This window comes from Triticum aestivum, chromosome 1B (genome assembly GCF_018294505.1).
Source record: "Triticum aestivum cultivar Chinese Spring chromosome 1B, IWGSC CS RefSeq v2.1, whole genome shotgun sequence".
In the NCBI taxonomy this organism is placed as follows: Eukaryota; Viridiplantae; Streptophyta; class Magnoliopsida; order Poales; family Poaceae; genus Triticum; species Triticum aestivum.
Window position 1 is genome coordinate 118,912,492 of NC_057795.1, and position 14,265 is coordinate 118,926,756.

General features: G+C 42.9%; 1 protein-coding gene across 1 annotated transcript; it reads right to left on the bottom strand.

Annotated features, from left to right (window-relative positions):
- Nucleotides 1-6,779: 6,779 nt before the first annotated feature.
- Nucleotides 6,780-9,805, bottom strand: LOC123111096 (uncharacterized). Its single transcript, XM_044531783.1, has 5 exons — nt 9,441-9,805; nt 8,503-8,658; nt 7,973-8,068; nt 7,582-7,702; nt 6,780-7,196 (listed from the first exon to the last, which is right to left on the bottom strand). Exons 1-5 carry the CDS (start codon nt 9,726-9,728, stop codon nt 7,027-7,029), a joined length of 831 nt encoding a protein of 276 aa, XP_044387718.1. The 5' UTR covers nt 9,729-9,805; the 3' UTR covers nt 6,780-7,026.
- Between the last annotated feature and the right edge of the window lie 4,460 nt (nt 9,806-14,265).

Sequence of the window (14,265 nt, forward strand, 5' to 3'; positions counted from 1 at the left end):
TATACCTGGTTCATTATGTGACAGCAGTATGCATGATAGCTTGCTTATCAATTATACGCTCCAAATTATCTGATCTGTATGAATGGTTACATTAGTGTAGAATATATCCAATGCCAATGAATTTTTTTAGCTCTGCATTGTTCTTGTAAGTACATGTTGTCCTTTATCAGTGTACTTATATTGACAGGTAGTTGTTCATGTACCATCACTCTGCAGCTTATTTTCCTTTGCCCTCCATTTTCTACACATCAGATCTATATTTACTCTTACCATAAGGTTGGTACTGAAGAAGTTTAGATGTGCATTGCTCTTGGTTGTGCCTTTTGCCTGTATCGCTGCACATACATTTATAGCACTTGGTTATGTAGCATCACTCTTCATCTTATCTTAAATATTCTCCATTTTTTCATATATTATCACATCTATATTTACTCTTAACAAAATGCAGAATAAAGGCAATGCTTATGAAGAACATTATGTGCTAAACTTCTTGAATTGCCCCTCCCCCCATCAGCATGGACAAGGGCTTTATAGAGCCTGTCTTCACCAGTAATGTAAGTTTGTCCTTCTCAAGCCTTCAAACTTTGTTATGTATATTTGGTTAGGCATGACTACAACAGCTGTTTATTTTTGGTATTTGCATCAAATTGCATGTTTAAAGTTTATTATGTAGTTCATAAACAAAAGTTTGTCCTTCTCAATTGAAGTTTTCAGTTGTACAACCAAGTTTCTTCTTTATACCATGTAAATTAAACTATACAGAGCAAGTGATCTTCTTCTGCACTGCATGTATGCTTCTGTTCTTCATCCGTGATCCACTGGTGTGGTGAACCTACCCACTACAGCACAATGTCATATTCTGCAATGTCTTAACTATGAACAATGTCATATCATTCTACTATTATTTAAACCGCCTCTTTATTTGCCAATCTGAAATGGGATAAATTGACAGCACACTAACCATTGATACTTATGAGTTCTTGATTTGTAATCCAGTGGTGTCGTGAAGCTGCCAACTCCTTCACAATGTCAATTCCTGCCATGTCTTGACCTGAACAATACCATATTGTGTTAATGCAATTTTAAACTGTGTCACTTTATTCGTCAGTAAGAAATGTGATGAATTGTCAGCACTGATACTTTTATGTGCAAAACCTGTCATCTGTCTGCTTGTTTATCTTTCAGAGTGAGGAAGATATAAGTGTTGAACAAGCGCAGTCTCATCATCTTGCTCAGCTGCTTGCGCTGCAGCTCCCCAGCAGGGCTAACCTTTCTTGAACTCTACTGAAGGCTGTCGGTTTTGTATATTATTTTGTTCGCGTGTTTATTTGCACTGGTGGCGATCTTTGATGCCCAGTGTATGTAATCTGTTGTTTGCTTGTGCTTTATTATCATAGTGGCGAACTTTGATGCCCAATGGATGTAATATGTCGTAATTTCTTTATTGTATAGTCTATGTTTTTTCTTATTCACGATGTTGCAGTTATTTTATTGTATATATATCTTGTCTTCGCAGTAAACCGGCCAAACCGTAAAATTACGGTACATAATCGGGTCGTCATGCAATCACGATGTATGATCCGCATCATGGGCCCCGTCAAACTGGCCCACTAGTAGATTCGGGCCTTTAATAGGCCGAGTAACCCCCGGCCCTCTTTTCGCAAGAAAACTCAATGGGCTTTTAGGAGGCTGAGAAGTGGGCTGGGCCTGAAACGTGTCGAACAGCTCACGGGCCGGCGGAAGCCTGAAATGGACCCCGGCCCATGATTGTGCGAATCAATTCACGGGCTTTTAACAGGCCAAAGTTGTCTCGGTCCTTGTTTGGCCCAATCAGATATCGGCTGCGAGCAGGCCAGATGCAAACCGGGCCGTAGTTAGGCCCAACTATATGACGGGCTTTTAACAGGCCGAAATTAATATAGGGCCGAAATGTTAAATGGGCCCTTAACAGGCCGAAACTAATATCAGGCTGAATTACTAAATGGGCCTTTAGAAAGTGGGCCCAAAAGCATAGCGTCCAGTCAACGGGCCGAATCTGATATGGGCCATAATTGAGCCCAAAGCCTCTTAAAGGGCCGGACCTAATCTGGGCCGTGATTTGGCCCAGAAAGTGGGAGGCTTTTAACGGGTCGGATCTTATATGGGCCATTACTAGGCCCGAAACGTGGCAGGACATTAATGGACCGGATCAATTATGGGCCGACATTTGGCCCAAAACATGGCAGCCAGTTAATGGGTTGGCCTACTAGGGTCCTCAAAATCTTGTGGGCCTACAGCTGGGCCGGCCCATTAATGTCGGCGAAATCTCGTGGGCCTTTAGCTGGGCCGGTCCATTATGATCCGCAAGAATTTCGTGGGCCTTTACCTGGGTCGGCCCATTATGGCACACAAAAATCTTGTGGGCCTTTACCTGGGCCGGCCTATTATGGCCCGCGAAATCTTGTGGGCCTTTAGCTGGGCCAGCCCATTATAGTCTGCAAAATCTCGTGGGCCTTTAACTGGGCCGGCCCATTATGGGCTGCCAAATCTTGTGGGCCTTTAGTTGGGCCGGCCCATTTAAACTTGATTGGTCGTGCCACGTGTCGACGTATCATAGGCGCCTTCTGTCCAATGAGTGGATGACATCTGTCCCAACGATGAGCCGACACGTGTTTCCTCCAGCCAATGATGATTTTACACATGGAAAATCCCCATTGGTCGGGACTGTTAACAGGTTATCGGATCCAAAACCCGACCCGATAGCTTAACGGCATTCCATTACGGTGGATGCCATGTGTCGGTCACCCTTAACGAAAGCACTTCTGTGACGCGCGATTTATCGTCATGGAAGTGGACACTTCCGTGATGATAATTTTGGTGATGTCATGGAACACTTCTACGACAGCACAGGTATGACTATCTTGATTCTGTCATAAATTTGTCATGGATGTACATGCATGACAGAAAACGCGACCTACTATGACAAACATGTATCATCACGGAAGTGTATTTTTTTGTAGTGGTACCAATATGACGAGACTACTAGAGTTGCTCTTAGAGTCCGCGGGGTCCAATGAAGTCAGTTTCCAAACATATGAGGATTAGAATTTGGATTAATCAAACTAGAAGCTAACAAATAAGCAACCAATTAATATGAGCAAAATAAAGATCAAGGATGAGATGCCAAATGTCCTACTGCATTTTGCGAAATTTGGTGGCAACTAATTGTGGGTTACCCCCTAGCTGGCACATCCAGCAGACACTTCCAAAATGCAGGCAAGGCTCAGGAACACGACACACGGAAGGCCCACAAAGCAACATGTGGAGGCACTGCATGGCACAAGCGGGATGGGCGCATCAGGAATTATTCACGCTTGTTAGAAGTGTGCATCCTCTATTGGAACCAATTTTTTTATATTTTTTGTTTTCTTCGGTTTTGGTTTTCGTTTTCCTTGGTTTTTTTCTTCATTTTCATGTTTTATTTCAGGTTTATGGTTTTTCACCCCGGGGGGTCTAGTTTTTTTTGCTAATTTTGGTATGGTTTCCGGATGATTGTACCAATGGAACATTGTTCTCAATAGTGGTCTCATAGCTCAGTGTAAGGAATCAAAGGTCCTACCATTGATTCAAAATATACATAGCCAGTTTCACACAAATTACGAATTCTTGTAAAAGCACTATTGATGTATAGAAATGCAAATGATACACGCAGATCTGAAGTTGTCAAGATCTTATAGGACGAAGACTATACCACAAGCAAAGCATGAACAAACATCGGATTGTCATTGGTGCAAAAGAAAATATGCTAACTATATTATTGACTCTAGTGCTAGTGGGAGTCTACTGGAAATATGCCCTGGAGGCGATAATATTGTCTTATTATATTTCCATGTTTATAAAGAGTTTATATTCTATGTTATAATTGCTACAATCCTGGTATATGTGATTCAGTAGAAAACTCATATGCACGTGTGGAATGATAAATGGTAAAAATATGATTCCTAATATCGCCTCTAAGACTAGCTCAATTGTTGTTGGTGATCATGTTTTCCGGATCTTACGATGTCGTTAAGTGTAACGATAGTCCTAAAACAACATTGAGAATATGACGTTGGAAGAACGCTCATATTGAATCGACCCAAACTTGTTTGTTATACTTTGACATGCAATTGTCAGAAGTCAATTGTTATAACACGGAGTGTTATCATGTGATTTAGTTCCTTAAACCATGAGAGTATCACAATCACTTCTTACCGTATGATGGACTTTGGGGTTGCTCAAACGTCATCTGTAAATAGGTGATCATAATGATAACTTATAGGTTCATTAGGAAGTTTGACAAGGGACTAGATAGCTCGAGAGTGGAATTTGCTCCTCCGACAATGGAAAGATATTCTTAGAGCCCTCTCGGTGTGACGACATCCATCATCGTCTGGCCAGACACAGGTGACTATCTCATGGGGATGCCGGAACATGTCAATGAGAAAGAAGAACAAAACCAGTAACGAGGAGACCGGTATAGTGAACATATGAATGACTCAAGAGGATATCGATAAATCTCACCTCGGTTTTATAAAGTATCTCGAAGCAAAATGAACATCACATAATAACCAAGGTTTAGTCGAATGTCATTCGTGTACTCATAGGGATCGATATGGACGTCCACGGTTCCGCTATCGGTTATTGAACGAAAGGGGTTTTGTTCATGTCTATGTTTACCGAACCTACAGGGTCACAAGTTTAAGGCAATCATGATCTGCTGAGTGTTAGTAGGACGGGGGTAACGAGGATTTATTTGTGAAATAGTTTCGAGAGGATTCAGAAGCATTTCGGGGTCACCAGAAGGGTTTCAAAGTTTATCGGGCAATACAGGGTATTACCGATAAATAATATATAGATGGAAAATGTTCCCGAAGATGTTAAATTAATAATAAAAGGCTCTATTAATAGTTAGGAGGCTTTTATAATTAATTAAATATCAACGGGTCTTAAAATGCCAAGAGGTGGAAGGCAACTTGGGCCACAAGGGCCCAACAAGGATGGCGCCCCCTTCTCTTCATGGAAAGGAGAGAGGGAGGCCGAATTGGCGGCCAAGGGAGAGGGACTTTCCCTCCCCTTGTGGCGCCCATCCTCCTCCTCCAACCTATATATACTAGAGCCTTTTGGTACCTTTGAACACACATGTTTTTGGAGCCTCCTCTAGTTCTCTAGTTCTAGTTCTAGTTGGTCCTAGTTGATCAATTAGAGCTAGACCTAGATCCTCTAATCCTCATAATTAGAAACCCAATGTGGTTCTAATCTCCTATTTCTAATTCTACGGCGACGATTAGCTCTGGATGGTAAAGCGTTGCTGGATCGTGAAGACCGTACGCTTGCAACTCGTAAAGAGGCCTTGCTTTCGGTCTTCCGTTTGAGGGACTGTTCGTGGGCAGTTCGCTGGGTCATTCATCTATGGTTCGAGGGACTCCAAGTATGATGTACGTCGACTCGTCAACTTCCGCTGCAACTCGGAGTCGGTAACGATCGGATCCAAACGGTTTATGCATCTTCATATTGTTCCTGGATGATCATAGGGCGATTTTTTTTGTTTTCTACTATGTTGCCCAATAATTGGCTCAATGGGACATGATATAACTTGATATACGGACATAATGTACAACAAATAAGCTATAAAACGCATAGAATATGGAGCCATCATCCACTCATAGTGCCTTTGGCTGGGTTACAGTCTCTTCATCTTCGTCTTTGTCGCCTTCAATAGCACAACGCCTGCTTCTTTATGCATCTCGTACACGCTCTTGAACTGAGAGCACACCTCCATAGACCTCACAAACTTCATGTGGTCATCGAGAGAGCACCCAAGGATGAATGCCCTCCATCTAGGGTCATTGGGGAAGGGGGGTCATGGCGGTAATATGTAGTGCGATGATAGATAAATAGGGGCTTTGGAGGTTCAAGCAGTAGGTAGGTTAGTGCCATGAATGAACACTGAAGATGTAGTGTAGTAGATTTTGTGCATACCTCCATTGTTGTTGTTCATATGTGGATTACATTTTGTCCCTACATTCACCTCATGCTCATATGTTCGATGCAGATCAACAATGGTGCTTAGGGGAACTCCTCCAAGGGCAAGGAGGTAGTGGCCGGCAAGAAGGGCAAGGCGATGGTGGAGCTCGGTAGCGCCCCCAAGAGGCCGAAGAACTACGACAATTTCCATGAAGACGGTGGCCCAAGCCACTTTTGCAAGGTCATCCTTGCACTCATGCTCGAGTGCCTGTCGATGCCAGTTGAGTTCACCAAGTACTTGACCACAGTCCGTGCCAAGGAGGAACATCAGCTACACCTGGAGGGTGATGGTCCGAATGATCAATGATAGGCTCACCCTTGATAAGAATTGGGCCCCTTCTTCATTGCTCACCAGACAGGATACGATACCTCTTCACCTACAAGCTGGTGACTCCCAACACCTTCAAGATGATCGTCTTCAACGGCGACGGCGTCGAGGTGGTGACTAAGTGCAAGAGGCACGAGGAGGCATTTGTCATGGATTGTTAGCAAGTTATCTTTGCACCTTTAGGACTTTTGCATAGTATGTTTAAGACTTTGCCGCAATTGTTTGTTGTTTAACCAGTTTAATTGCATGTGAGTGTGTGTTTAAGACTGGCTTATGGGTTTATGTTATGCCTGTTTATCTGTGCATGTGTCAAGCCACATATGCAAAGTGCCCAAAATCCATGCAGTCCACCAAACGTGCCCTAGGAATCAGTGTGAAACTGAAACAAAAAAATTGGGCAGGAATATAAAGATTTGATAGCACTGTATTATCCCGTACCATTGTTTGCCACTGGGGGAATTCTGAATATACATTGAATAATGAGTACTATGTGCAGAACAAATAAAACTATGGGGAGAATCCTTAATTTAAATTTTCAGAATTGTATTTCTTTCCACAAGGAAAAAAAATACTACTACTTGAATTGGGCAGTAAAATCAAATTATATATAGATAATACTGTATAACTATAAAAGGAAGCATTTACAGGTAAGATCACAAGGTTTCGTTCTTCATATCAAGCCAAAGAAGAAGCCTTCGAGGGCGCCCAAGATGCCTAGCCTGCTGGGCAGGCTCCTCACTTTCGTACACAAATCCACTCTTGATGTACAGCTTTTGTGCCGCCTCGTTGTTGATGGCAACATGGACATACAAATCCGTTATGCCTGCAAATATTTGTGTTCGTGTCCAACATGAGAAATTGCATCAAGGGACAAGAATTTCAAAGGGGTTAAGAAGTGAAGTAATTGTCATACTTCTGTCGGTCCACAAAAACTGCTGCGCAACAATCATATGATTCAACTAAACCGGAATAGATCATATATCAACATATGGTTGTACAGTTGTCAGATAATGGTGAAAGAACAAGTTTGATAATAGATGTTTCGACCTGAACATAAGAAGCACGTTTTCGTACAATTGAAAACTCAATCTATCAGTATATATTGTCATGTTGCAGGTAATCTAACTACCAAGTACCAACTAAGGATGGTCTAAAATCAGCTAAATACGTAAAAAACACGTTAAGGAAACTAAATGAAATGAACTCACCCCATTGACGAGCAAGCTTCTTAGACTTGTCAACCAATGCATAGCCCAGTCCGCATCTTTGGAGCTCCTTGGCAACACATACATTGCTTAGATATGCCCGTGTATGACTTGATTCAGTTACCTATTAATACAGATCAAATATAAAAAAGAAATCTTTGAAAAAGCAAAACAAAAGGATTTAAGTAAACTAAAATAAGCATTTTGCATCTTGTTTGTACCAATATAATTAAATAGATACAGGAATAGATAAGGATATTTGACATGGCAACTACTGCTTTACAAAAATCATCATTTAATACAAATTTAGACAATAGAACTGCAAATGGTATCAAACCAACTATTCCAAAACTTTAGTTGCATCCAGTAAACCCTAACTCTGTTGGAAACTTACCCCTGGCCTCTTTCCAGTCAGTTCATCTGGTAGCCAGAGGCACTGATTCAGGTCTAAACTACCAACTACTATTCTCTCTTCCCCATCTTCAACAAACTGCATATGTCAGAATTCAGAGGTTAATTCTTAACATTGACAGATTATTCCTGCTAGAAATGAATATAATCAACCATAGACTTAAACACATGCACATCGGAAAATCATACGGGAACCAAGAGAGGCTAAGTGCATTTTATTTTTTGGATGAGCAAAGGAAGTTGTATCTAGAAGAACAGGACATATTAGCATTTTATGCTTTCTGCACATGACAAAGTGAGATCATAAGATGAATCAAAGTGAGCCAAGGAAAAATGCACTTTGCAATTATCATTCTTATTTAGGTTTTATGACCAAGTGGAACACAGAAGAATGTCAGGGCAATTAAAAGATTCTGCTACCCAGATTTCTATGATCTAGCTAGAAAATTTGGAACAGAGCAGAGCTGAAATAAGTGCCTATTCAAGGGCATCACGTCTATATTATCATTATACCTTGCATGTTGAACAAAGCTCCTCTGCGGACATCAACGATGGCAACATTGGCACTGTCCCATTTATACAAGAGACTCTCCGAAAATTAATCATATTCCCAGAAATCCGATTTTGTAATGCCTCATATTCCCTCTCTGCCAGACCTTTCCTGTGATCCTAATAGAACTTGACAATAAGTAAAGTTAAATTATTAATGCATCAATATTATGGTTCACTGAAGCATTCAGAGGAATGAAAAAGGAAGGAACTGCATGGAAAGTATAGAAGGAAAACACATATTATAAAGATAGAAGGAAAGCTTTTCTTGAACAAGGTTGCTCCATTTTGCAACTAGATAAGTTGTCTATGCTAACTTTGGAATTTACTTGGCCAGAAAGCAGTGAATTCAACAAAACTAAAGTAGTATGAACTATAAGAATAAAGACAGTCAACACCACATTTTTGCCTGCGAAGGAAAAACATGGAAATATCTGAATGAATCAGCTTTCACAACCTTATTCCATTCATAGCCTATTTAAAAAAGATCATCGCTGAAACTATTGATACCTTGTTGCTCCTAAATTCTCTCTCACAACCTGCAAATTTTTTTTCTATGCAAAGGATGCTCCCGATCGGCTATACTAGTAGCCTTTATAGAACTGAAAGGAAAAACAAACAGTACAGTAGCAAAATTCAAACTGTCCATTATAATCACAAACTGATCCATGTACATCAACTTCCGAAGTATAGTCATCTACGAAGCCAGGATTAATTTTACGAGTTTGCAAAAAGAGATCAATTTGGAACACTATCGTTCAGCGAATCTTGCCACATTTTTGTTTCCAAGCGAAAACCCAGATCTTAGGTTGCCTCCTCGGCTATTAATTAGTACAGTATATTTTTCTGAAAGCTAAGAAAGAGAGCTCACATAGCAAACAAGCAGGAAAGAGATGGATCACCTCGGCGCCGACAGTGCCGCGGGCGTACTCGTAGAAGGTGCGAACGCGGAGGCGCACGGCGGCGTGGAGCTCATCGAGCGTGACAAACTCTCGGATGGACACCGCGCCGGCGCGGTCCTCGAGCAGCAGCGGCGCGCCAGCATCAACGGCCGCTGGAGCGGAGGCGCGGCACCGGAGGCTCGGGATGGCGAGGCTGCAGCTGCGAGGGACGGCGCGGAGGGTTGTGTGGCGAGATGTTGGGGCAGCTGGAGGGGGAAAGGGCGGCAGCAGCCGCGACGCCGACGCCATGGATCGGCCTTGGGCGGCTGTTGGTTGTTGGTTGGGAAATGGAGTTGTTTCCGCCACAGCTGCCTGCCAGTGCGCCCGAGTCGATGCGTCGACACAAGATGGAACGGGTTACGGGTACCCGTTACTCTATCCCGACGGGTAATTTTTTTTTCTCGAATATGCACGAGTGTGCATATCATATATTAAAAAAGAAAAGGCATAGAAAGTCTTGAGTTACAAAGGCGTGACAAACATCCTATACAACTCCACCACCCGCACGATCGCGCACGACCGCACACGCACACGCTAATTACGCATTCGGGAACGGGTTTGGATTAAATTTAGTACCCACAGATAAGGGTGTGTCTGTTTTTTTTTTTGAAACATCAAGAGTTTATTCCTCGAATCAAAGACAGATCGTTTACAATAGCATGAGAAATAAAGTCCGGGATATTAGATTCCCAAAATGAGGAAGATCTATTGCTAAAAGAGTAGCTAGCTAAGATATGAGCAGTCTCATTGGCTTCACGAATACTTTGGGAGTATACTGCATTGGCAAAATCGAGAGCAAGATCTCTGCATTCCAAAATCGTGGCTACATTGGATTCCGTATGATCTTGATTCTGCACGGATTCCACCACGAAGCTGCTGCCAGATTCAACTTGAACTTTGTTGCATCCAATCCTGCCGGCTAGATATAACCCATTGCGAATTGCCATAGTTTCGGCTGTATCGACGCTTGAGATATGAGGTAGAAACCATGTGGTTGCTGCTATGAAGTTCCCATGGTGGTCGCGTGCAATAGCTCATGTTGCTCCTGAAAGAGTGTCGGCCTGGAAAGTTGCATCCACATTAACTTTTATTATATCATTTGTCGGCCGTTTCCACATGTGATCTTGCTTTCTCTCCGAGTACTTGCTTGAGTATGCACGGGTAAAGTTGGTAGCTAGAACCCTAATTGATATGGTTGCTTTCTCTGTTGTTTGGATCAATTCCCCCTTCACATGTTGGCGCCTCTGCCACCAGAGATACCAGGCTGCCACCAGTATTAGTTCGAGCATTGGCAAACCTTCAGAAACGCCCTGTGCCTGGCTGAGAATCTCTGTAGTTACTGATCCAGATCTGTCCTGCATAATAGCCTCCTGTATAACATTACTCCCAATTCTGACCAGATTTCCTGCACTCTCTTGCATGTAAACAAGCAATGATGAATATCTTCCAACTCAGCCGAATAGAAGGGCACTGTGGAGTAAGCGGGATATGCCTGTTAGCCAATATTCCATAGCAGGGCAGTGAACCATTCAGCACCTTCCACGCAAAATGCTTAATCTTCCCAGGTAGTTTAAGGTTCCACACTTCATGCCATATTGTGTTAGCTTGGGCGTTCCCTTGACCATCAAATCTAGCAAGCCGATGTCCATATATGTGTTCAAATTCTCTGTGATAAGCTGATCGGACCGAGAACGTCCCTAACCTCGTGTAATTCCATGCTATGAAGTCCTCTACCTGAACATTTAAGGGTATTTGGAGGATCCTATAAGCATCAACTGGAGAGAACACGTCTCGGATTAATGCTTCGTCCCCCTGCCCATGGTGAGGATCAATCAATTCCTCCACGTATCTTAGCATCACTGATCCTCGAGGGGTGATAACTTTCCGCAATTGGCTCGATGGGATCCATGGGTCCTGCCATATATCTATCTCCGCTCCTGTACCCACACGCCATATACACCCTCTTTTGAATGTTTGAATACCCGCCACAATACTCTGCCAGGTAAACGACAAACCTTTCTTCGGGACTACCTTCAAAATGTTCCCCTCCGGATAATACTTTGCGCTCAAAACACGTGCACAAAGAGAGTCAGGGTTCTGGATTAGACGCCAACACTGTTTTGCTAATACAGCAAAGTTGAAACTGTGAAGGTCTCTAAATACCAATCCCCCTTTCTTCTTTGATACACACATCTTCCACCACGCAAACCAATGCATCTTCTTCTTCTCTTCTCCATCACCCCAACAGAACCCGGCAATCTCATCGGTGATTTCTTTGCAAATGCCTTTTGGGAGTTTAAACACTAACATAACATATGATGGGATTGCCTGAGCCACTGATTTTAGTAGTATTTCCTTGCCCTGTACCGATAGGAATTTTTCCTTCCACCCTTTGAGCCTCTAACATATTCTGTCTATTAGGTGTTGAAAACAATCACTCCTATCCACGCCCACCAAGGTGGGCAACCCCAAATACTTGTCCGAAAGAGCTTCAGTGGTAATATCTAGCTCTTCACAGATTTCTTCTCTAACTCCAACTGGTGTATTAGGGCTGAAAAAGATGCTCGATTTAGCATTACTCACTAATTGTCCTGAGCTTCCACAATAAATATCAAGAACTCTTCTCGGAGTGTTTGCACTCTGCCTATTTGCCTTCATCAAGATTAAAGAATCGTCTGCAAAAAGGAGATGAGAGATTGTGGGAGCGTTCCTACTCACCTTGATCCCTTCCAAATTTCCTATCTCTTCCTCATGGGCCAGAAAACTCGAGAGTCCTTCCGAGAATAACAAAAAAAGGTATGTGAAGAGAGGGTCCCCTTGGTGCAACCCCCTCTCTGGAATAATCTCTTCAGTTTCTGTGTCATTAAAACGTATCCTATATCTGACAGATGAGAAACATTCCATAATCGAGTGAACCCATTGTTCTTGGAACCCCAATTTCAGCATCATTCTCTCCAAAAAAAACCATTCAACTCTATCATAAGCTTTGTTCATATCCAACTTCACTGCACAAAAGCCGGAATTACCATGTGTCTTCTTCTTAATTGTGTGAAAGCACTCATAGGCTACCAGGACATTGTCCGTAATCTGCCTTCCTGGCACAAAAGCACTTTGAGTAGGGGAGATAATTTCTGGTAGAATGCTCTTCAACCCGTTAGCAATCATCTTTGATATGATTTTATATACTACGTTGCACAGGCTAATAGGCCTATATTGGGTGATCATCTCTGGACAGTCCACCTTTGGCAACAGTACAACATTTAGTTTCGTTCCACCCATCAGGAATTTTCCTGTTATTTATTGCCTCCAGTACCTCATTGGTAAGTTCTTCCCCCATGATATGCCAAAATCTCTTGAAGAAAATTGCATGGAGCCCGTCCAGTCCTTGTGCCTTCGTGTCTCCTATCTGAAAGAGAGCTTTGCGAACATCGCTCGAGTATACGGAGCAGTCAAAAAATCATTCATATTTTGTGTTACACGAGGTTTTACAGAAGATAAAAGTTCATGGTTCATCTCTCCACCTATAGAAGTAAATAAATTATCAAAATAGTCACAAACTAGTGGCCTCAAGTTATCATTCCCTTCCACCCAGTTCTGACTTGCGTTCTTCAATTTCTTTATTAGGTTCCTTCTTCTTCTTGCCGAGGCACATTGCTGGAAATAAGCTGAGTTCCGATCTCCTTTCTTGAGCCAGCGAACACGTCCTCTCTATGCCCAATATATTTCGTCCTGCTCCAAGAGATTTTCAATCAAAACTGACAGCTCTTTGTGTTTCATTCTTGCTTCACTCGAGTAAGGCCCCCTCATCAACTTCTCAAGCTCTCGGCGTGCTGTCAGCCTAGCCTGCAGTTTCCTCAAAACCCTGCGGTCCTAGTCATGCAGGTCCCTATGTACTGAATTGATTTTCTCCATGACAGTAGGGCACAAGCCACGGCGTACAGCCTTTTGCCATGCTGTGTTTACAATTTCATTCACAGATTCTTCTGACAACCACCTCATTTCAAACTTCTTATCTCTTCTTGGATTACTGTCCGCCACCCCGGCCAGGTACTCGGTGTCCATTAGTATGGGCCGCTGGTATGATTTGCCCATGTCAAGGTTACTGAGACTAGCGAACGGGTGTAGCAATAGCCAAGCAGCGTTTGTGACCGCTCGATCTAGTCTCTATCGTAACCCACCATGAAACCAAGTGAATTTATCCCCATTATATCTGATATCCTCTAACATACAATCAGACAAGGCATCTTGGAACGCCTGCAACCGGGTCTATTGGCGGGGGGGAGGCACCGTCCTTCTCTGACGAGTATAGAATTTCATTAAAATCCCCTATAACCATCCACAACAAGCTTGATTGGGCATGCAGATCCCTCAAGTTCTGGAATGTCCTCTCCTTGGGATCCCAACTTGGTTCACCATATATTCCTGCCATCCGCCACATTCATCCCTCCGGTTTCTCAACCGACACATCAATGAACTCTAGAGTGGTAGTCTAGGAGTAGATCATCACCTCATTCTTCCAGACCATCAAGAGTTCCTTCCATCCGGACTGGGTGCAACCAGTACATGATCCAGTTTCAGTTTCCTCGTCAAATTCTCTGCCTTATTGTTATCCAAATGTGTTTTAGACAAGAACAACACATCTGGGTTGAACCGCCACTGGAAATCCAGAAGCAAATGAACTGTCGGGGCTCCGAGAAGGCCCCGACAGTTCCAGCTAAAGATTTTCATTGCGCCTGGCGAGCCTCTGGATCGGAGGTCGCCGATAACTTGCTGACATCATTGCCTG